Genomic DNA, 24578 nt, shown 5'->3' on the forward strand with positions numbered 1-24578 from the left:
GTTTGTTGGTCATATCATTTTCCCCTTCAAATCCTAAAAACTAATATTTTCCCTCTAACTCAAGTTTTTAAAAACTGCATTATCTCCCCTAGGGTTTTCAAACTTCAGATCCAATTTTTCGATGACGACTGACGATCTCCAAGCACCTACTCTCCCTCTCCGACAGCCTCTCCTTCCGGTCGTACACTTTCGACGTTGTATGACGTCGTTGTCAACGAAGATGACGCCTAGGAGGGGAAGACGTCGCACTGTCGGAAAGATGAAACATCGGGGAGGAAGAGACATCACCTAGAGATTGTCGGTCGTTATCGAAAAATTCAATCCGAAAGTTTAGAAACCCTAGGGGGGAAATGTTATTTTTAAAAACTTGGGTTTAGAGAAAATTGTTAGCTGTTAGAGTTTGGGGGTAAAAAAGAAATTAAATTTAAGTTTATTTTTAATATTACAGATAAAATGATGATTTTACCCTTGAATCCGTCAATCTGACGTTTTTTTTAATAGCCTATGGGTAGATAAATGGGTTTTTCAAAATTAAAGGTTGAGAATTTGCACAAAAAGCATACTTTGGTGGGAAATAGTGCTTTGGCCAAAAAATAATTAAAACCTATTTGGTTAGGTCTATGTATTGACCAAAAATAATTTATTTAAAATATTAAACACTTTGTTTGATTGATTTCAGATTACTTTTAAGATTTAATTATTGTTACTTTACCAAAAATTGAGTATTTATTACAAACTTTTTTTAAACTTATTAAAGTTCAATTATCCTTATCTAATTTCATAAATTTGTCTCATTTTTTTATTATATATTAAAATAATTTCTTATTAAACTAATAATAATAGTTTTCTCATCAATAAATTTTTATAAAAACCCTACTGACAATAAATTTTAATTTTATAAATTTTATTGAAAGAAATTATAAGAAGAGTCATTATTTATTAAATGACAATGTTATGTATATTTTATAATAAAATATTAATAATAATTTATTAAATAATATTATATATATTTATTTTAAATATATATATTATATGATTAAAGTAATTTTATTTTTAATTTAAAATTATTTAATTAAATAATAATATATATTAAATATCTATTTATTTATATATTTACATGATTACACGTAATTTTATGGTAATTTATCACCATTTCCGAAATTAATTGTAAAGGGAAACAGGCAGATGTATTGGGTGAAAATTGAGAGTGAAGTGACGAGTCAAATAAAATAAAATAAATTAATTAACAAAAGTCGTCACTCTGCTCCTCTCGACGGGTTTTTCCAAAATTTTGCTTATTTTCTCTCTCTATTACAAGCTTTAGCTTTCACATTGTTTTCTCATGGCTTCCGTTTGAATTTTAAGTTGAGCTCTCACTGTGCATGAAGATCTCGCAGTTTCAAAAACAATTGTAGGTTAGATTAGATCCAGCGGAGGAGAGAGCGAGGATCTGAGATTGATTTGAAGTTGCATTGAGGAATTGCCTTGTCTTTTTCTTCGTTTTTTTAGTGCTTGTGGATCTGAAACGAGATGGCTCTGGCAGGCATGAGAGGACTCTCCGTTTTCATCAGCGACATTCGTAATTGCCAGAACAAAGAGGCGGAGAGACTCCGCGTCGATAAAGAGCTCGGCAATGTCCGCACACGCTTCAAAAACGAAAAGGTTAGACACTTTCTAAATTAAACCCTATCTCTCCCTTGCTTTTACCTGTATGTGATTAATGGTGTGCAAAATTTAAAATTTTTATCTGAAAAAAAATGAAGTAACAGTTTGATTGTTACTGCGAGAACGAGAAGAAATCAAGACATTAGGATTAATGATTTTTAAAATTCCTTTTTGGATACAAAAGCATTGAAACAACGTTACCTCAGTTTATGAGCTGTTTTAATTGTAGTTTATGTGATTATTGGTTTAGGATTCTTAATTCATGGTTTTCATTTTTTAATGAAGTTTTGTTTTGCTACGTTTGTGGTGGACGTGTTGCCGAAATGGTTGTTAGGATTAGTATTGCGTTAGGGTTGAAATTTTAGTTGTTGAATGCCGTGTGATTTAGCAAGGTTTATAGGATTTTTAGGATGTAGTGGAAAGTATGTTTGATACTTTATAGATTATAATTGAGAAATCTGGTGGTAAAAGGTTTTGTTTTGTACTTTTTTGGCGTCAGTAGATGCACTAGTTAAAAACCACTAAACAATTGATTTTGATCAAAACTAGAGTTACATGTGCTTAAGTAAAAATTAGTATTAGAACATGCCGGTGGTGTGAAAGGTGGGAGGGCAAGCATTTTTGCCTCTTAATTTCCGTATATTCTTATTAATATTGGAATAAAATTGCAAATAGAGTTGTCTTTCCTCTCAATTAGCCAAAGGCTGTTCAAAATTCCCAAATAACAGTATTTTTCTCATTCACCTTTATTTATTCTGTCCATATCTAACTTTCAAATTCAGATATTATCCAAATGCGTCAAATCCCAACTAAACTTTTTCTTGCTAAATTCAACATCATCCACTATTGAGAATGAACATAGATTTCCAAATAACAGGATTTCAGTTACCAAAGACAGAGTCTTGTCTAAACATATCATACATTGTGTTAGAAGTGTGCTTAGCATTGAACTGCCAAATGATGTTTGCTTGTCAGTTGACCCCAAAGGTTGATGATATTTTAAGGAGTGACAACTTATTTTGGAAAAAATTATAGGTGGCCACACTTTGTGGTGAATCTGAAGACGTTTAATGGAGATATAGAGAATTATAGGGAGAAATTTGAGGTAATTATAGTTTGTAAAGAGTTGGTTTGCTTTCATCAACAAATATTTAAAAATATAAAAATACTTGCCTTGGTTTAAATCCACTAGTTTTTATTTTGTGAATCATCATGGTTGCTCATTGAAGGCTTTATCTTTCATCCCTCTGTTTTTGGATTTCTTTACTAACCTAGTAAGAGTACTAATGTGATATTATCCATATTTGGATCCAACTACAAATATAAGGTTTCAATGAACTGTTTGTGAGTTGGCCCAAATTTGTAGCAAGCCTCCATAAAAAAGGATTTTGCTACAAACTTGTTATTGCCAAGAAATATAACACTGCTAATATACTATTAAGCTAAACATGCTAGAAGTAGTGCAATAATTTAACATTCTGTACGATTGGTAACTTTAAATTAATGATCCAAGTGTGTGTGGAGCAGTTATGTTTGGAGAGAAAAGTTTTATTTTGTGTTCAATGTGATAAGTGTTTGTACATCAAAAAATGTAGTCTGAAACAACAATGTACTTATAACAAATAAGGCTGTAATGAAAGTTTTATGGAATATCATTGATTAAGTACTATCAAACTGTATGAAATATGAACCATTTATCAAGTTGGTTCCTCGGTACCTCAAGATTCTATTCATGAGTTAAGATCTATGTAGGGTTCAACTTTTTCTAAAGACACCTACTTGGGATGTTATTATATTTCATAAGTTTCTTAACTACCTAAGTTGTATGGAGCAACAATAGTCCCCATGTTTAAACTATTGATTTATTGAAGGGAATATTATGGCTGTTCGGAACATAGGGATATATAACACTTGGAATACTAATATCATTAAATTATTGACAGTATGAGAGACTTGAAATTGTATATTCCCCCTGACCAGTTAATCAAAATGTGGCAATGAGGCTTTCATGATTGTGCCTTGTATTTTGATTTCCTTGATACCATTTTGAAGTTCCTCTTTTTAATTTTGATCAGGTACAGCATTGAAGTTTAATCAATTGTATTTTGCTTCTGAGGTTACTCAAAATTTTCTGAATAATTATTGATGCATCAAGCTTTAGGAGTTAAGATTTTTTTTCTCTTCCTCTTATTCTTTTTTATAACTGATTATTTTTAAAGTGATTGTAATCACATAAATTATGATTTTGCTCCCTTTTTCTTTTGGATGTCTTGGAATTGAGTATCCTTTTGGCTTTACTTTTGCCTCGCTACTCAAACTAGCTTCATTTGATTGGTGCATCCCCTTGGGCTTCTTTGTTTAAAGTTGTGATATCTTTCTATGGGAAAGTATCGCTTAACATATCTGCTTGAAGAAAATAGCCATATGTTTTAAAGCTAAAATTACCGTGTTTTTGCGTCACCTGTGTCATCTCTCTCCTCGACCCCCCTCTTTTTCTTCAGTTGTTGGTTGTATTCAATTTTCTGTATTGTTTTGTTCACTTTGAACCTTAAAGTATTGGTTATATGTTGCTCCTATATCTTTATAAATCTATTTGATTCCGGGTGATGAGCTCAAACAGCATTTGCAATGTCTTTGATCAGTGAGCAATTGTTAATTGAATCATTGTGTATTTCAACAGGGTTTGTCACCTTATGAAAAGAAGAAGTATGTTTGGAAAATGCTTTACATTTATATGCTGGGTTATGATGTAGATTTTGGTCACATGGAAGCTGTTTCTTTAATATCTGCACCAAAGTATCCAGAAAAGCAGGTGATGTCCTTTGCAATTCAATTTCTCCTTCTTAGTGCTTAAAATATTATGGTTGGTGTCCCTGGCTATGAGCTTAAGCTTTTTGGTTAAATAGCAACCAAACACTTTAATATTGACACTTCTTGTAATTCTTTATTCATCCTAATTGGAAAGAGGTTTTGAGGGGTGGTTGTTACTTGTCCCGTATACTTAACCTTTTTTTTTTTTTTTGGTATAGACCCTTTGAGGGAAAGATGATAACTGCTGGAATGTTGATCCACTCTTAATCGGTCTCTCTCTCTGTTTTTTCTTTTGTATCTATTTTTATTTCATTGTGTGTAGTATCAATAGAGCACTAATGTGGATAGCTTTTATTAGTTAAATTATTGATCCCAATGCCTCTGTATTGCCATGTGCTTCTTATAATCCAGGATTACACCAATTTATTAATATTGGCAGAGTGTTAATGACATGCAATAATTATGTGACTGATAGAGACTATGATTTTTGTTCCTCACAGAATCATGGTATGTCAAATTACTATAGGCGTGGAAATTCTGGAATCTGTTAGTTTTGCAGCCTCTTTACGTATTTCAGTTTGTCTTTCTCTTAAAAGATATAGTTCTTGCATTGGATACATTGCAATATTCTTATATCTTCCCTTGTTATCTTTTGTAATAACTAGTGTGAAATGAGACTGTTTAATTTCTTACTTTGCTAAAATGGCTGCAGGTTGGGTACATTGTGACATCATGTTTGCTCAATGAGAATCATGATTTTCTGAGATTAGCAATAAATGCAGTACGGAATGATATAATTGGTCGCAATGAAACTTTCCAGTGCTTAGCCTTGACTTTGGTATGTTAGCAAGAAACCCTTTGAAATCTCCTCTGTATTTTATCTATATATTCTTCTATTACATTGTAAGCCATTCTGCTGCATTTAATTTTCAGTTTATTTAATTTGAAAATTATGTTTAGTTTCTAAGTTGCCTCTGGGAGTTCATTGTTTATTGTGGAGCTATTTTCTATGCATAAAACACTCCTTTGCTTGTGCATTGGTGCTCAATTACAGAAGCAGAATGTGGGTTGTGAATTAACCTGCTATAAACTTGTGCTAGAACCTTTATTCTTTCTGTATAGCACTTTCTTTCTAGTTCTGAGATATAGTGGCAAGTTAATAGGCCATAGCCAGTTAATTATATTTCTATGAATTGAGAATATTGTTTTTCTTCTTAATTCAGAGTACAGAACGTTACAATATATACAATTACAGAGAAGGTATAAAAAGAAATAAATCAAATCAAATCCCTAAAAATATGTATTTTATCCTAATATGCTCTGATAACCTTCCTAATATAACAGGATACAACTCAACAATTTCTAAGACCTTTTACAAGAAACTTCTTCATAAATTTTCTTGAATTGCTTGGTAGCTTCTTCTGTTGTAGGCGAAGGATGTCCATTTGAGAGCATGGCATCTGGATATCTGTTCTATGTGAGTGGTTTTGGTGTTGCTGTTTGTGAATATTTTCTTCAGGGAACTGATGATCAAAGTTTTAGTGTCTTTGAGATTTTCAATCATCTTGTTAGTTATTGACGGTAATTTTAATCACATAGAAGCATTAACTTTATGTTCTATCTCATGATTGACCTGGAGCTTTTTTGGCTGATTTGTATTCTTTGTATATCTTGAATGATTGTTTTCGTTTTTCTGGCATTAATTTTTGTGTTGTCCAAAAGCTTTCCGTTGAACCATTTGGTCTATTTTGTTTAAATATTTTTGTTATCCTTTAGATGGACCTTGACTTTTGTTGTCAACTTGTTCACTTGTTTTACTATTTTTTCAATCAATGATGCTGTCATAGTTTCCTTAAAAAATTTATTGTTTTTATTTATTTTATACAACTGATTGTTATATGCAATATCCTTTTGTCTTGGATGTTATAAATTTTATATTACAGTTTTTCCTTTTTGATACCTTTATTCTTGGATTTATCAGCTGTTTTATTTGAAGTAATTGATTTTATACACTTGTCACCATATCCTCTTTGAATTCTTTTTTCTAATCTTCTTTCCCTATTTGAATTTTATTTTGTTGTATTGAGTTGACTGCTCCTTGATTTCATTTACCATGTGTATTTCTATGTTATGTTGTAGGTTGGGAATATTGGTGGGAGAGAGTTTGCAGAATCTTTAGCTCCTGATGTTCAAAAACTACTTGTAAGAATAATTTTGAATTTGTTGTTTTTAATCTGAACTTTTAAAGATTGATTGATGAACATACATTCTTTTGTTTTTAGATTTCTAGTAGCTGCAGACCGCTTGTGAGAAAAAAAGCTGCACTATGTCTCGTGCGCTTGTATAGGAAAATTCCAGATGCTGTCAATATAGACGGATGGTGAGTTTGAATATCAGATTCTTCATGACAAGCTACTTTCTAATATGAGTTTAAATTTGTAGATTTCATTTCTCTTTTTGGGTATGTTGCAGGGCGGATCGAATGGCACAACTTTTGGATGAACGAGATCTTGGTGTTTTGACATCTTCTATGAGCCTTCTTGTTGCTTTGGTGTCTAATCACTATGAAGCCTATTGGAGTTGTCTTCCAAAGTGTGTTAAAATATTGGAGCGGCTTGTTAGGAACCAGGATATACCTCAAGAATACACTTATTATGGTATCCCATCTCCCTGGCTTCAGGTTTGTCTTTTCTCTTTGTGTTCAACTTATCTGCACTTGATTGCTGCTTGTTCTAAAACGTGGTTTAGTTGTTCTGTCTAAGTAGTTTGGATTTTGATATGGACTCTTCAATGAATAAATAAATCTGAAACTCTAAATATATATAAATCCTATAAGTCTAGTTTGGTTTTCAGATCCAGTCAAATTGGTTGGTCTGTGTCTGATCAATAGCTGAAGAGTGAAAACCATCTAATAGAATGTTGTTAAGTCATTATCAATTTTTTTTGTGCTAATCCATTCTCATTAATGGTGTCATCACAGAGCATTGTGCAAAAAATCTCTGGTCTTCCTGGGGAAATCAAATTGCACTATTGCACTGATGTTTTACTTGTGATCTTTTGTGAATTGGCCATTCTGGAGACAGTCAACTTTTCCCTCGTTCACTGATTAAAGATGGAACTCTGTTGTGTCTTCAACCTAACACTATTTCTAAGGCATTATTTGATGACTCAAATTTTTGTAATGAACTCATAAAAATAAATCATCAAATTGTACTTTGACAACAACACGCTCCTTTATGAGCAGATTCTGTTTTTAAAAAGTGTAGCTGTTGCTGTTTCTGAAATAACAGTCTGGCTAATTTAATATTTATTTTTTGATGCGGCATAAATTTATGTAATTGGCCTTCAGTAATTTGTAACTTATGTATAATTAACAAGTTCATGATGATGCTGATTATTGTTTTGTCAGTACAGGTCAAGACAATGAGAGCACTTCAGTATTTTCCCACCATTGAAGATCCAAACACCAGAAGATCATTGTTCGAGGTTCAACTTCTCCCAAGGATTATATCTTTCTTACTAATTGACCATGTGACTCTAATGAGATTTGGATATGTGATTCTAGGTGTTACAACGGATATTGATGGGAACTGATGTTGTAAAAAATGTTAATAAGAACAACGCATCACATGCCGTTCTCTTTGAAGCCCTTGCTCTTGTAAGTTTGCATTTGAAAGTATTTTCTTTGTGAGGGAAATTTGATTTTTTATTTTTTTTTTGTAAGATTGGTGGTTTTTTTTTTGGACAAATTTGAAACTTTAAGATGTCAGTATCTGTATCTAGATTTAAGTAATTTACTGATTTACTCTGAGCTCAGTAATATTTGTTTGTGTTTCGTGGGAAGATACGCAAACGTATGTTCAAGCAAACAAACTTGGGCTATGCATTCCTGCATGTTGGTCACATCTTCAACTCTGTGTGGTTTGATATATTAGTTGAAGTGACCTTTTATTGATGATGGATAAAAGTTATCCTTCTTTCTCATGTTCTCATGCATATACTAAAAGGAACATATAGGACTTTTAGGCTGCAAATTGGGAACTGTTTAATTCAAGCCCCTCTATTCCTGGCTTGATGGTGCAATATTCATATGAAACTGTCATCGCTTCGTTTCTGGAAATCAAGTTTCCTCGTTCTTACACATATTTAGGACCTGTTCTATTATTCTTCTTGTAAGGATTCATGATCTGATGAGAAGAAAAAAATCTATATACTGTCTGAGCATTGGCTAGTGTAAAACAATTGTGTTGGAATTAGGTGGGATTTAAGTTCAAATTCTCTACAAAGATTATAAACATAGTTTTGTTGGAGTTTGAGGAGCTTTACTTGAGAATTGCATGTCTAATTTTCTGTCACAGGTCATGCATCTTGATGCTGAGAAGGAGATGATGTCTCAGTGTGTTGCTCTTCTTGGAAAATTTATTGCAGTGCGTGAACCAAACATTCGATATCTTGGCCTGGTAAGTTGTTGAATCACCAACCTTAGCCATTATTTCTTTTCAGATACAGTATTTTGTCTAGGCAATTTTAACCTGGTTGTCGGCCAATGCATGATTAACTTTTACATTTCTCTGTTGCAGGAGAATATGACTCGGATGTTAATGGTAGCAGATGTCCAAGATATCATCAAAAGGCATCAGGCTCAGATCATCACCTCATTGAAGGACCCTGACATCAGGTTAAATTTGAGTTTCTTGAGTTGGTTTGGTTACTTGCTGAGAATGTCAGGTCGTATGGATGTTACTGATATCTTGTCAATAAGTCGACTTTTTCTTGAACAATTTGGAAAATTATTTATTTCTTCACTAACTGAGTATATGCTATCAATTGGTGCTTATTGTATTCAGTTATGAAGTTTCTCATCCCCTGAAAATTCTATTTAATGTCAGTAATGGAGAATGTGTGCTTTTACTAATTTGCGTTAATTTTTACCTCAGTATCCGTAGACGTGCCCTTGATCTGCTGTATGGAATTTGTGATGTTTCAAATGCAAAGGACATTGTTGAAGAATTGTTGCAGGTATAGAGTGCTGAATACAGTCTAGTTGCTCTGTGTGATTCTGGGGATGCTTTTTATATTTGCAATTATTTTATGTTATCTACCGAAAGAATGAATCATCTGAAGCACAATCTGAGCATGCCACTGATTTCTTGAGTTATCTACTGAACTGTTTCAGTATCTCAGCTCTGCTGACTTTGCAATGCGTGAAGAACTTTCCATCAAAGCTGCTATTCTTGCTGAAAAATTTGCCCCTGATCTTTCATGGTAAGAATGGGTTCCTTTGGACACTATAAAAAATCTGGAGAATATTAGCTCTGCTATGTTAAAAGGATATCTATAGTAGACTGACAGACAATTAAAAACATTAAGCTAACTTGCTTGGCCCTTATGGGAAGAGATGACTTGGATTGCTTTTGGAGGTACATCCATTGGAGAATGCAATGCAAGTGATACATATAATGAATGTGATAGGCTCATCTTTATTTTTAAAATCGAAGTTAGTTAATGTTGTGTGGGAGGATATAAGCTAAGTTTCTTTTGTTTTCATGTTCTTGGGGAGCTTTTGGCATTTTAAATTTATATGTGCTGCTGATAGTTATTAAGTGTGCTGTTGAAGCTGCAAGATTATTTATTCAAAATGATGTCTATATGATATTGTCATATGCTTCTTCACAGGTACGTTGATGTGATCCTTCAGCTCATTGACAAGGCAGGGGATTTTGTTAGCGATGACATATGGTTTCGTGTTGTGCAGTTTGTTACAAATAATGAAGACCTCCAGGTGATCAAAATTCTGTGTATACATCTTATCAACATGATTGTTTACGGGATATTGATGGAACCATTACTATATGTATTTGATCAGCCTTATGCAGCTGCAAAAGCCAGAGAGTATCTTGACAAGCCTGCCATACATGAGACAATGGTCAAGGTGTGCATGTTTTAACTTGGATTCATATTCCACATTAACTTTTTTCATTTGAACATAAATCGTGTATGCTCTGTATGGGTGACCTTATAGAGTTAAATAATAGTTTTCCTGGTTTGGTTTTCATTTCATAATTTGACAAATTCTATAATTGACATCAGAAATACCATATGTGAATATGAGAATTTGTGGGAAAAATTCATGTCCATCATTGACGTATGATGGCTTTAATATATGAAGTAAAGTAGAACTTTTGGTAGGATACTTAATTTTGTACATCATGTTCCAAATTTCAATCTTGTGGCTTTAGTTCTATGCTAATGCTAGTATATCTCAGAAGTTCTACTCATCTAACGGATCTTTTATAACACAATTTTGATCCAGTATCCTTTCCTTTTTTTCTTTCAGAGAAACAACTGAAGATCTACTACTTAATTCAAACTAGAGTCTAACAATATTTTCAACAGTCCTTTTTTAGTGTCATAGTACATTTTCTATTTGGATATAATTAATAAGAATACATCTCAATTTGGCAATTGCTATAGGTTAGCAGTTATCTGCTTGGAGAGTACAGCCACCTTTTGGCCAGAAGACCTGGGTGTAGTCCTAAAGAAATATTTAGCATTATACATGAAAAGCTTCCAACTGTTTCGTAAGAACACTTCTATTCTTACCTTTTATATTGCCTTATTAATTTCTGTTTTTCCATTTAATTACACCTTGTGTTTGCAGGACCTCTACCATTCCAATTCTTCTTTCAACGTATGCCAAGATCTTGATGCACACTCAGCCTGCGGATCCAGAACTACAGAATCTGATTTGGGCAATATTTAACAAGTGGGATTTACCATTGCATTGCATCTCTATATTTGGGTTTGCTAACTAAACTTAGCCACAAATGCTGTATATCTGATACAGTTCTGTATTGTTTTAGATATGAGAGTTGCATTGATGTTGAGATACAACAGCGAGCTGTTGAGTATTTTTCACTGAGCAGAAAAGGGGCGGCTCTGACGGATATCTTGGCTGAGATGCCCAAATTCCCAGAGCGCCAGGTATTATGTGATGCTTATCAACTACAGGGAGTGGCTCATCATTAATTTTAATTGAAGGTTTCAACTGAATTTTATTGATGCTAACAGTTATTTGTCTTAATGTAGTCTGCATTGATCAAAAAGGCCGAAGATGCTGAAGTTGACACTGCAGATCAAAGTGCTATCAAGTTGCGGACCCAGCAGCAGCAGATGTCAAATGCATTGGTTGTAACTGATCAAAGCTCCACCAATGGGACCCCACCAGTTGGCCAGCTTAGCCTTGTAAAGGTGCCAAGCATGAGCAGTAGTGTGGTTAGTGCCTATCTGTCTGTCCTAGACTGTTGGCATATTCTTCCTCATAATCTTTGTTATGCAATTTAAATTCACCAGTTTTCCAGTTATAGTTGAGTTTTGATGAGTTTTTACCCTACAGGATCATCATTCAGAAGACTCAGGATTGACCCAGCCAAATGGCACTTTGACCATTGCAGATCCTCTGCCCCCTTTGGCAGATCCTCAACCTCCATCAGCAGATATTCTTGGTGATCTTTTAGGCCCACTGGCTATTGAAGGCCCCCCTGGACCTGCTGTCCAATCTGAGCCAAATGTGGTTCCTGGAATAGAAGGGGTTGCTGTGGATGGAGCAGCCATAGTACCTGTTGGAGAGCAGGCGAATGCTATTCAGGTTTATATATCTCCCTTTTATTGTTATACCAGAAGTGCATATCATTGTGAACTCTTTTTCTCCCCTAAGAATGAAGATGGGAGTGATAGTAAATTTATTCCAGGATGAACACCTCTGAATCAGCATTTTGGCACCAGAGGACAAATGGTTATTAATTTTGTTGTTATGTTGATTCACATTAAGGGAGTTTGTTAATTTGGATTGCATGAAATGCCTGATATAGTACTATCATATAGAATCTTTCACTTTTTCCCTCTAGATCCAAATATATTCCTAATTTGTAGTTTTGATATTCTCTTTCAGTTATGGCTGTGTTTCATTTTTTCTTGCCTTCTATGTTATAGGTTAATTTATAACTTGGATTGCATGAAATGCCTGATATAGTACTATCATATAGAATTTTTCACTTTTTCCCCCTAGATCCCAATATTTTCCTAAGTTGTAATTTTGATATTCTCTTTCAGTTATGCCTGTGTTTCGTTTTTTGTTGCCTCCGACGTCATAGGTTAATTTATAACATGAAATTATGTTAAGATATTAACATATCCTGTATTCTTTTAGTAATGATTGATTCATATTTTCTAACTACCAAAGACTTTACAGTTTCCCTGTAACATTAACTTACACAGCAGAACTTTCCTCTATTATGGTGAAATTATTCCATCTTATCATATCTGAACATCTTGGTTTGTACTTCTATGCAATGGAGTTATAACTTGTACTTTGTTAGGTTGCATTAATTAGCTAGCTCTGTTGTGCATTTTTGCAGCCAATAGGAAATATTGCTGATAGATTCCATGCATTATGCTTAAAGGATAGTGGTGTTCTCTATGAGGATCCTTATATTCAGGTTTGTTCTTTTCTTTATTTTTCCACATTTTTCTGTTTACGGTCATCTATTGAAGCTTACAGATTTTTTCCCATGTCTTCCTTAAGCTGACTTGATTATTTTTATAAAGCTTTCACTAGAGAGTTATTTCGCATGTTAAATGTGTCCCAGATTGGTATCAAAGCAGAGTGGAGAGGCCATCATGGGCGTCTAGTACTTTTCTTGGGAAACAAGAACACGTCTCCGCTTGTTTCAGTTCAAGCTATAATATTGCCTCCCTCCCATTTGAAGGTGGAACTTTCATTAGTTCCTGAAACTATTCCTCCTCGAGCACAGGTGAAGCCTACTTGTTATGCATATTATATGTATGGGCTTCATGGCTACTAGTCACACTCTGTTCTTATTAATACATGATATTTTATATTTTACTTTTTGGTTTAATAGGTGCAATGCCCCCTTGAAGTAATGAATCTCCGACCAAGCAGGGATGTTGCTGTTCTTGACTTCTCCTACAAGTTTGGTACCAATGGGGTACTTGTTATAATATGGTTTATGATTGTCTTTTTTTTTTTTTTTGGCTTGGAATAAGGTAATATGTATACCTATTGGTATCTTATATTTTCCTTTTTCTAGGTAAATGTCAAGCTTCGAGTTCCTGCAGTACTGAATAAATTTCTACAGCCCATAACTATATCCGCTGAAGAATTTTTCCCTCAGTGGAGATCACTTTCAGGCCCACCTTTGAAGCTTCAAGAAGTGGTTTGTATATATTCCTTTTGTTGTGTTGACATTTCTTTCATTAAATTTTTTTTTTTTTCTTTATTTGTTTATCTATACATGTTTTCCTATGTATGTGCAGGTGAGAGGTGTTCGACCAATGCCTCTCGTCGAAATGGCTAATTTGCTTAACAGTTATCGGGTGTCTGTTTGTCCGGGACTTGTAAGTCATTCTTCCTTTTGATTTGGCCCTTCCTTTGTCAATTATGTGAATCCTGTTCACAGTTTATCATACTTTTTTAGGACCCTAGTCCTAATAATCTGGTCGCATGCACAACATTTTGTTCGGAGAGTACAAGGGCCATGCTTTGCTTGGTAAGTAAAATATGTCACTTCTGGCTGTCTGTGTCCCCGTATACCTTGCTTAATATGTAATTTTACTAAATGGTCAGGTTAATGAATCACGCTCTTCGGAAGTCAATTTATTTTATTTTATTTTGGAATTTTTATCATGTTCGTTGATGCACCTACTTATAATTTCTTTAATGTAGTTTAACACTTAATCACAAGAAAAGAATATACTTTATTGTATTCATTCTACTGTAAAGGTATAGATCATATTATTGAGAGTCGTTTTCATTGTGAAACACAGATTAGAATTGAAACAGATCCAGCGGACAGAACTCAGTTGCGTATGACAGTTGCCACGGGTGATCCTGCACTAACATTTGAGTACGTCGTCTGTACTTAGTAGGTTGACCTCATATTTACACAATGTTTGGAGTTGCTCTGACCGTTGCCGTGCAGGTTGAAGGAGTTCATCAAGGAACAATTAGTTAGCATTCCTACGCCTACCCCCCATACACCGGCCCTACCTGTTTCTCCAGTAACCCAACCAACTAGTGCATCAGCGGCGTCTAATGATCCAGGGGCAATGCTTGCTGGTTTACTGTGATGAAGTAGCATTGGTTGATGTGTGAAAATTTGTTCAATACACTTGTAAACCTGATTTATACATCTGACCTACTCGTCCATCCTTCCGGTTAAGTGGTGGATAAGGAAAATCGATCCTGATGCGAGGGCTGTCGGAAGATTGGCTTAGTGTTTTAAGTGGAATATGGAGAGGGGTTGGTCGGGATTTTGAGATTCTTTATGCACAACTTCAGTTGTGCCTTGGTGAGCTTTTTATGTCTCTCTTTTATTTATTTTTTTTTATGGGGTGAGGGGTTTTTTTTTTTTTTTCCCTATTCTTGATTTACTTGTTTCTCTTCCCAGTTTTATTGGTTTGGTTAGTGTAGTGCGAATAGACAAACACTATGTAAGAAAATTGCATGAAGTAGAACCAGTTGTGACAGTTTGTATTTGTTTGTCAATTTATTATAGATGGAAATAATAGAGCATTTATGTGATTTTATCTATTTATATCATTTTTATAGAAGCATAACATTATGTTTCAAGTGCTGTGAAATTCTAAGTCATAGAGAGGATTATATGTAATATTATTATTATTTTAAATAAAATAATTAGTAAAAAAGAGAACGGGAGAAACACGCGAGGGGCAAAGAGATCATGGATTTGTTGCATCATTTCAATGTGCAGAAAATAAATAACAAAGTCTCATATATATAGACTCAGAAAAAAAAAGGAGACAATTCCATTTAAAAGGCAATGTAATAATTTTCACATCAGTTGTTACAGCTATCAGTTTTCAAATTATATTACCAGTTCATAATCTTGTGGAATTTAAATTACACATCAAAGTTGATTCTATTTCTAAATTTTCTTAGGGTTTCCTTTTTCAATTTATTATGTCAGTTCAATACCGAGTTACACTTTAAACAAAACCGGGTAGTTGGTTTAAGCAGATTCAAATACAAATGTAGAAAATCATAACCCTTTTTTTTTTAAATTATCAGACTTATCATTACTGTACCAGATAAATAAGAATTTTATAAACATGGGGCAAAATCATTACTCTTTGGCATGTGTGAAAGCTATAAGAAATTATAACGTGCAGGCTCTATTAATCTTGATAATCTCAACCAAAAAAAAAAAAAAAGCTACAGAAGTTTTAATTTTTGTACAAGCAATGCAACTAGATAAGCACGATTTAAAAAGGCATGCTTACCTACATACATCACGGTAGTATATTCTTTCGCCTGTGAATTATCTTACCGCCCCACTTCCCACCACAGCTAATTTTCAATACTACCACTCCCAAATCTAATTCTGTCACCAAATGCCAAAATGCATCCCCATTAACTTAATGACAATACCCATTCAGTCATGGTAAAGTTCATACCCTGTGACGTTAACAGGTAGAAACTGCAGAAAACACTTTGGCCTCTCTAAATTTTTCCCACTTCTACACTGGAGGAGACAACAATTTAAGCTTGTAGCTGATCCTCATCTTTCCTCAGAATGATGTACAATTTCACATTGCAAGGCCGGTTGGACCACAATCTAGCAGATTTTTACATATCATCATCAAACAACGCTCCCTATGAAGGTCAAAAATGAATCAGCTATCGCCACTCTCGACAATTCCCACATCTCCAACTTGCTTCTGTGCACGAGGACTCATCCCAAGGAGAACATTGATGGTGTATCAAAAACCCACAAACCTCACAAGACAGATCAGGGGATTCTGTCATATCTAAACAAATTCAACAATGTTTTGTATTAACAGTTGAATTTGAATGCTGATCATTAGATGTACCCATTTCAGGTTCTGGGACTATATCCTGTGAACTTGAAAAAGAAAGATCGCCCTGGTTTCCAGGCAGAACCCCAGAGGCATCAGTTCCATCCAAAGTACCACCATCATCTGTTGCTAGCAACTCTGATAAAGAGAAGTAGGTTTGGGGTTCAAACTCCATATCTTCATAGCTAAGACCTCCAATGTCAAACAGCGAGTCACTTTCAAGACCATTGGCAGAAGTATCCCATCCCATACACAGAGCTGCAGATTCCACTGGGTTCATGACTTTATTTGACTCAATATGCATAGATACGTCAGCTTGAGAAAGATTATTTCCAATAGAACCACCATTTATATCCTCATCACATTTCACTTGCCTTCTTACCGGAAGTTTTTGTGGCCCTGACCCAGCAGCATTCCATCCAAAACCCACACCTGAGTTGGGCTCTTTGATAAGCTCAACACTCGAAAGAGAGAAAGGAAGAGGATCAGTATTTGGTACAGATACTTCCTCTATGGGACACATTGGAGTACTGGGTTTACACCCCTTGGATTCAGAAGAAGTGCCAATATCAGATTCCATCCTCATAGTTCCTTGTCCCTGCTTTTGAGCTCTCAAGCGCCGATTCTTGCGCTTTTTTTCCTTTAGTTCAGGATCCATGTAGGGACATTCAGGTCCACCTATCCTTCGACATTTACAACACTTAAAACCAATTACATCAGAAAGCCTTGACTCTTCAAGTTCAACAGCTTCAGCATGAAACCACCCTGCAGATGATTAGAGCCAAAATGTGCCAAAGTAAATATAAGAATAGTATACAACTTTTAAAAAATATAGCACCTATTGAATAAAGCAACTTACTTTGGCAAGTTTCACAGTGAATATACATCAGATCAGAATTGTATGGCAGCTGACACAGATAACAAACAGGCCTCAAACCGTGTTCATTTGAGCTACCCCTTACAAGAATGTTTGCTTTCCTGAAAGCAGCACCTGTATCTTCAATGTTCTTTTTCTTCCATATGATTCCCCAAGACAATGTTTTACTTTGGGTTTTTGTTGCCAAACCAGAATTAGTAGCTTTCTTAACTTCAGAACAACTCTCCTGAGTTCTAACACATGCTAAAGGTTGGTTAAAAGCACTAGATCGTGTTACTTTAGTGACCGTCACTGCAGTTTGATATTCTTGCAGTTGCAAGGGCAGGGGACTAGTTGGAGACTCACTGCTAACTTCACTTGGGCCAAGAAATTTGACATGATAACACTGGTTGCAGGTGATCAAGGGCTTCACTACACCGTTTGTGTACATTGAACTTACTGTACAACGCTCATGACAATAGCCTGGCCACAAAACAGAATAAGAACTTCAATATAAAGCGCACCTAAATATTATATTAATTCTTATATATCTCATATATTATTAAAGATTAAAGACTAATATTGTACCACTTAAATATTCATTCATTTTTAGGAGAATTATCTCATTAGATTGATTTTAATCAAAAAATTAAGTTAAAAAATTTTCAATTTATTAATTAAAGTATATATTACTATAATACAATAACAGTACCTACAAATTAAAAAGCCAAATATATAACTAATTTAGCCTAAATACTAGAATGAAATTATGATCTATAAAAACACTCATGATTATGCTCAGTTCAATATGTTGTACCAATCATATTTCATATTGTCAATATATTTGATAGAAAAGTGTTTCCAGAAACATGTAATGTCAATCAAATAAATATCCAAATTTTAATCGTTTCATGATACTAAGTCAAAGATATTTCCTAAAACTTTTATGTGACCAAAATAAACAAATATTATATCAGATACCTTTTTAGATTTTAAAAATGTTAAGAATGCAACTCAACCTTTTTGTCTTGTATAATTTTTTGAAACTATTTTAAATCACAACTCAAACATGCCCATAATAATCCAAGTCAAGCCATTGTAGCAGATAGCAAAGTTTCTCCATTAGGGTCATTTCCACACTGCCTTTATTTAGGCCTGATGATTTCAGCATTTTATAACTCAAACCGTCAATATACATAAAGGCACAATAAAGTTCTAAAACCTTTTCAGATTTTTAACAATATGCGTATATTCTTTTTTTTTGTAGATTAAACAATATCGTGGAAGAGCATGCCCAGTTCTTTAGTAATCACTGATAGACAGAAAAAGAGGTAAATTTAGATGGTCAATCAAAGCAGCTGTGGAAGAAAGGAGGGTTAATCATTGGATGTCATGTGGCGAATTCAGAAATTGCTGATACTTACATTATAGAAACTCTTTGAGATAGACATTGAAACACACAAACAAGCATAGATTAACAACCGGGAATCTAAAGAGGGCTCTGATAGTTAAAAATGGATGCTTAGTAATTATTTTACCTTGGCATGCACTGCACTTGACCGCATTCCTGAAAATTACACCAGAGAAAGACGAATGAGCATGGAGCAAGTATAAGGGAAGAAGCAAAACAGTGAAAGATGTAAAACAAAACAAAATAATTACCCAAGCAAAACATCCAGATGACATGAAGCACAAGCACACTTCTCCAGCTTATCCCTCTTACAGACAAGATAGGAGAACATGTCTTTTCGGGAAGCTTTCAACTGCTTCTTCTGCAACTCAGACAAGTCATCTGGGGGCTTCTTTGCTGATGCAAAGATCACCTTATCCTTGCTTTCTTCATACTCTTTGATCAAATATAAGGGTATGCGAGTTTCAGGAAACCAATACTTCTCCTTTGCATCTTGATTTTGCTCTATTTCAATAACACTCTTCATAACACGTGAAGGAAAATGCTTTTGATTCCCAAAAATAACTCCATATCTGATCTTGCTTTCCAAAATTTTCTTATCACAAATAATTGCATTTCGAAAAGCAGAAGCTTCTGTCTCTGGACACTTTCCATCCTGGAGATTCTGGTCAGGACGGGCAAGATCACTCCATCTAACATGAAGGTCGAGATACCTGACCTGATGCAAAAATTCCAAATACTTTCAATTTCATGAACCAGAAATACAACCAGAGAAATCAATAACATAGACCAAAGTGACGATGCTAAAACAAATTGAGGATGAAGAATACAAAATGAATGAAATCACATAAAATAAATAATGAAAAACCTGAAGTGCAAGCTGCGAAGTAGTCTTACACCTTGCGACTGCAGCTCTCCAAACCAACTGCCGGCTTCTTTTAGGAACCACAGAACCATCGGCATAATTGACATTGGAAAGCTTTCTAACACCACCTTATAAGCCAAAAATCATAAGTATTACTTTCCCCACTATAAGCTAATTTAATATAACAAAAATTAAAATTATTGATGGAAGAAATCTGCAACAAAAAATGGAATCGAACTTGTCAACATTCAGTGCCGTATAGAAGTTACCTCGGCGAGCTGCAGTTCTAACCATTGAACATGGCAAAATTGCTTTCTGGAATACAACATCTGTTGACTTCCCCCCTTGCCACCAGCTGAAACTTTGGTCTCTGGAATCATCAGCTGTATCTTCTGATATACCAGATTGTTTCCGACCTCGCTTCCGACCAGGTCCACATTTCCTTGTTCCAACATTGCATGAAGCACTTTGAATCATGGTAGAGTCCACTAGCCAATCATCCATCAACTTAATCCATTCCCCAGAAAGTGCGATAAGGCAAATGTTTTCTTCAAGCTGCAGATGAAGATCATAACATCATATAAAGAAACATAAATAAAGCCAATGCATAAAGACTGCAAAATGCCTCCCAAGGAAAAGAGTAATTTTTTTTACATGAATGTCGGACAATGAGACATTTGGCAAAAATATATGCCGTGTCTTTAGAAAAAGAAAATAATCTATCAAACAGAATAAAAATAGGCTTATAAAATAAGCAGGAACTTCCAACAATAATAAAAGCTAAACTAGTTCATGCAAAATGCCTTTTTCTTGTAATTAAGTATGCCAAGAAAAATTAGGGGGGTAAAGAAAAAAGACTCACTTCAAGTAAAAGGGCTTTTAACATACTGACTGTAGAAGCCTCTTGAACTTGTTTATGCCATCTATTTCTATGACTTGAACTCAAAAAGAAGCCACTCATAAGACCACATAAGCTCTCCTCCATGTATAATATGTATGCAGCAATAGTAGAAAGACTCCCCTCCCCAAGCTTAAGGGGATGAAGACCATTAAAAAACTTCATAGCAGTTTTAGTGGCAATTGTGATAGCTGAATTCAACATGCATCCTCTCTTGCTTGAAGCTTGGACTTTACAAGAATAACACCAGCTACACCTCTCCCTAGGAACCTCCCAAAGCTTCTTTTCTGGGCTTGGCCAGAAAAATCGTGAGGCTGTTGATGAGAATGCTTTTGCTTGCATTAAAATGCTACCAGAGATCACTTTTCTCCCATTTCCTGATCTGAGTGCCTCTGAAACGTGGCTTTCCTCAGATGAAAGAACAGCCAATTTAGCTGCAGCAGCTGCTGCAAAGTCTCCATGCATATATTGGTTTATATATGCCTGAGTTTTGAAATTGGTTCCCATTAAAGCAAAATTACCAGCAGAGTTTCTTTCACCTCTTAAAAAATCTTCATAATTTCCTTCCTTGCTTTGGAAGGGTATATTTGCTGGTAAGCATGAGCTTGCAGGCCTATGATAATTCTCGTTACTGATTCGTGATGTGCAGGTCATAAACTCTATTGCACTTGACCTCTCGACCAAGCTATGGTAGGTTAGATCAGATGGTTCAGCTTGTTGGGTGATCGAACCAGTAGACATGTTAGACTCCATCTTAATATGTCCTTGTAGCTTCATATTTGTTTTTTCTGCTACAGTTAAACTATTGCTCTGACCAACAGGAAGGTTGGTTTGGGCCATTGTATCCACAAAGGTACCTAAACTTGAGACTGTCACATTATCTTCATTACTTCCAGGATTACTACTTGCATTCTGAGCTTCAACCATATCAGTAACTCCATAGCTTTCTTTGATAGGAGGATGAAGTGATAGACTACAAAACTTTTCATCTGCCTTTATCACTCCCAAAGGATCTACAACACCTTCTGGGATGCCCCAATACTGAATAATTGCCCTGCATATTCCTAAGTACAATGATACATGTTGTGCAGATGATAAAAGTACTTGCAGGACCATTGGAATGTCAACAGGATTGTAGAATCTAATATACGGTTCAGTGTTATTGGAACTACTGAGCCTGCAATTATCAATCCCAAAATATACAAAGCACTTAGACATGTTTCAAGGAAAATTAAAAAATTAAGACATGAAGACCAGAAGAATGCATAAAAACAAAGTTGCACATAAATTTAAGGTCGGGCAAAAAGTAACCAGTGTATCATGATACATGATTCAGAGAGAAAATAAAAGCATAAAGGAACATCAAATTAAATAAATAATAAGTCTACAAAAGGGTGAGGATGTAGAAAACATACACCAACAGGTAATTACATGTACCCAAGAAGACTTGCCCATATGAATCAATGCCAAAAACTTCTGCTCCTCTAAGAGTAGTTCCCGTTGTGATAATCAGACCCATCTTATTTATTGTGCACTCTGGGCAATACCATGAGCCTTCTGGTATATACATTTTGGCAACACCTATACATCTAGTATGGTACACCGATGGGCAGCCATCACAGCAAAGCAAGGTTCCATCCATGCCACAAATGCAGCATTCATTACCATTCCCATCCATATCATCATCAGGAGCATCAACATCCATTGCCACATAAGCAGACTTTGTCCCGTTGCTTCCTGCAGTGATCTCCACAGCCTCTCTACCCTTGCAGGTTGAAGTTTTGGAATATCTAGAATGGACCCTTCTAGATCCATTTTCTGGAGCATTACTTACAACTGCATCAGGGTCTATTCCAACTTCTGATCCTTCCCGCATGTCAATCTCAGCTCGTATCTCTTCACAATCTAACGCATCATCACACAAGATTTGTAAAATCATCAACTTCCTTCCCGTAGATAAGGAATAATACTCTCTCTCTAAAGCCTCGTTGTAGAATCCTTTCCACTCAGGTCCTTTAGTGTATCCCATTAAGGTGAGATACTGGACTAAATAAACAGGCCAAGTCAATGTATCAAGTAAGCTCCAGTCAATACATCTGCAAATACAGAATGATTCCTCATAAAATTAAAAAAAAAAGAAAAAAAGAAAGAAAATGAATGCATCTAACACAAATCTATGTGAAAGCTGACACATTCTCGTTCTAAGAATGAAAAACAAAAGGCAATTCCATCATACAGTAAAACTGCTCTGCACAAGTAAGAAATACAGTATTTTTACTAAAGATCCAAAACATTCAAAATCTAACAAGTGCATAGGTTCTATTTCAGCAAACATTCATATGTTGTCTCAATTACAAACACTACTGAAAATCATCATTTCCAATAAGTGCGCTTATATTAACACACTAATAAACTAACAAATATATACATATATGCATTACCTTAAGCAATTCAATGCAAGCTCTGAGCCATCGGAAGAAAGTGCTTCAAGATTACGCCTCAACACACGCATCAGAGACACATGAATGGCATCCATCAATGTGTTTGGAACACAACAATTTAGTGACCCAACAAAATCATCTAATCCAAATGGGCTCAAAAACAGCCGAATACCAAACGACCTCAAAAAACCATATACTGAAAAAAGTTGTGAAACATACTCCTCTGGCACACCTATGGTCCACGAAGACTGTGGCAGTTGAAGTGGTGGAATTTGTGGCACTTCAGCCTCCAAACTGGCATCCATATCATGAACATGCTCGCACGAATCACTTGATGAACCCACATCACCTTCAACTAGTTCCTCATCATCTTCAACCATCAATCCACCGCTCACATCACTCAAAACAGACACTTCTACCTTGTCCACTTGACTTTTTAAATACCTATCTTTCTTCTCTAAATCATCCTGCTTCTTCTCGATACTTCTTTTCAAAATCCATTCGTCTAGTTTTACCTTTCTTCTACTTAGTTCATCATCAAAATCTTTTTCACCTAAAAGGAACTGGCGTAACTCCCTGCTATCCAAATCCTCACAGTCCCCCTCCTCATAATCCACTCTATACAATCCACTCTCATAATAAACAATTTTCCCTAAATATACACCATTTCCCACAAATTCTCTCAGCACATACCGCCCAACAAATGGGATTGGTTTCACCTCAAAGAAACCGTGTCTCTTATCCGAGGCCACAACATTTTCATCCTCTGGTCTCTTTCTTTTCCTCGGCCTACCCCTAGGTCTTTTCACCTTAACCTCCATTTAGATCAATAACAAGTCAATCAAATTGAAACCCTAGATTCACCTAAATTCACTAATAAATAATTATATCTTCCATAAAACCGGACAATCTGTTGCATACACAATGAATGTTTCGTTTCCAGTAACTCGGAGATCCAGCATCTTCGCAGATCCTATCAAACAAATCAAGACAAATAAAATCATGAGTTACTTAAACTACCGCTTAGAAAACCAAATTTCATAAAAATTATGTGTCTCGAGTAATGGATAGAGATTAGAATCGCTTTTTTCTCGAAATAGAGAGTAATCGAGTGATAAGTGGAGAAATAGAGTGAGATATGGAATGAGTTTTAGTTGTATATGTTGATGTATAGTTCTATATGTTTGGAGATGAGCACAGAGAGAGGATTAACCTTGTTAGGGTTTCATAACCGCCATTACAGATGTATTTTACGCTTTTGTATGTGTTTGTGTCTTCGTGAAGAGAAGAGAAACCCTAAAAGAAGGGCCTCTCCATATGTGATGTACCGAGTTAAACTAATCGTGGTAGTTTTCAGTTCTCGACTGTTGACTCGGAAACTGGGTGTTCCGACTCGTTCGAGTTGTGGAAATATATTTTTGTTTTGTTTTCAAATTATGGACGGAAGAATTTGCGAATTAAAAGATATAATTATCTGGTGAGGGCATCTTCATCTTGGCTCTTCATGGTTTTTACTTTATATAATTTAATTTTTTTTTTATGACGAATTATGTTATAAATGTATTTTTTTGAAATAGAAAGTAAATTGATTGGACTGGTATTTTTTCAGGAATATTCTTCTTCGTTTTAATTTTTTATTAATAAATACATTTAAAATATAAATAATTTTGATTATTTAGATAACTATTAATTATATGATTATGTTGTGGTTATATTGAAATATATAATATATT

At 34.9% G+C, this 24578-nt stretch overlaps 2 protein-coding genes across 3 annotated transcripts; one reads left to right on the plus strand and one right to left on the minus strand.

Moving 5' to 3' along the window:
• Positions 1-1248: 1248 nt before the first annotated feature.
• LOC123209225 (AP-2 complex subunit alpha-1-like) lies at positions 1249-15088 on the plus strand. 2 transcript variants are annotated; one of them, XM_044627097.1, is made up of 27 exons: positions 1249-1662; positions 4346-4477; positions 5189-5314; positions 6616-6678; positions 6759-6856; positions 6949-7156; positions 7891-7962; positions 8042-8134; positions 8835-8936; positions 9057-9154; positions 9414-9495; positions 9653-9741; positions 10153-10258; positions 10343-10408; positions 10951-11057; positions 11138-11242; positions 11340-11460; positions 11566-11751; positions 11873-12124; positions 12894-12974; positions 13125-13289; positions 13398-13484; positions 13587-13712; positions 13813-13893; positions 13974-14045; positions 14323-14402; positions 14478-15088. In XM_044627097.1, the coding sequence occupies exons 1-27, from the start codon at positions 1531-1533 to the stop codon at positions 14623-14625; spliced, it is 3078 nt and encodes a 1025-aa protein (XP_044483032.1). In that variant the 5' UTR covers positions 1249-1530; the 3' UTR covers positions 14626-15088. The 2 variants fall into 2 exon arrangements, with proteins under 2 accessions (XP_044483032.1, XP_044483031.1); XM_044627096.1 differs by having other exon boundaries at positions 10153-10408.
• A 583-nt stretch (positions 15089-15671) lies between these two features.
• LOC123208409 (DDT domain-containing protein PTM-like) lies at positions 15672-24323 on the minus strand. The gene is made up of 10 exons (XM_044625904.1): positions 24059-24323; positions 22846-23818; positions 21820-22500; positions 20369-21581; positions 19776-20061; positions 19510-19634; positions 18893-19359; positions 18769-18797; positions 17234-17713; positions 15672-17139 (listed from the first exon to the last, which is right to left on the minus strand). Exons 2-10 carry the CDS (start codon positions 23664-23666, stop codon positions 16337-16339), a joined length of 4905 nt encoding a protein of 1634 aa, XP_044481839.1. The 5' UTR covers positions 23667-23818; positions 24059-24323; the 3' UTR covers positions 15672-16336.
• Positions 24324-24578: the final 255 nt, after the last annotated feature.

Source organism: Mangifera indica, chromosome 2, assembly GCF_011075055.1.
Source record: "Mangifera indica cultivar Alphonso chromosome 2, CATAS_Mindica_2.1, whole genome shotgun sequence".
In the NCBI taxonomy this organism is placed as follows: domain Eukaryota; kingdom Viridiplantae; phylum Streptophyta; class Magnoliopsida; order Sapindales; family Anacardiaceae; genus Mangifera; species Mangifera indica.

Coding starts and splice junctions, on each gene's coding strand:
- LOC123209225 (XM_044627096.1), top strand. CDS start 1,531: ATGGCTCTGGCAGGCATGAGAGGACTCTCCGTTTTCATCAGCGACATT. Junction 7,157..7,890: donor TCCCATCTCCCTGGCTTCAG/GTTTGTCTTTTC, acceptor TTGTCAGTACAG/GTCAAGACAATGAGAGCACT. Junction 13,290..13,397: donor CTATTCCTCCTCGAGCACAG/GTGAAGCCTACT, acceptor TTGGTTTAATAG/GTGCAATGCCCCCTTGAAGT.
- LOC123208409 (XM_044625904.1), bottom strand. CDS start 23,666: ATGGAGGTTAAGGTGAAAAGACCTAGGGGTAGGCCGAGGAAAAGAAAG. Junction 18,798..18,892: donor CATCTGGATGTTTTGCTTGG/GTAATTATTTTG, acceptor TGTAATTTTCAG/GAATGCGGTCAAGTGCAGTG. Junction 17,140..17,233: donor TCACTGTGAAACTTGCCAAA/GTAAGTTGCTTT, acceptor AATCATCTGCAG/GGTGGTTTCATGCTGAAGCT.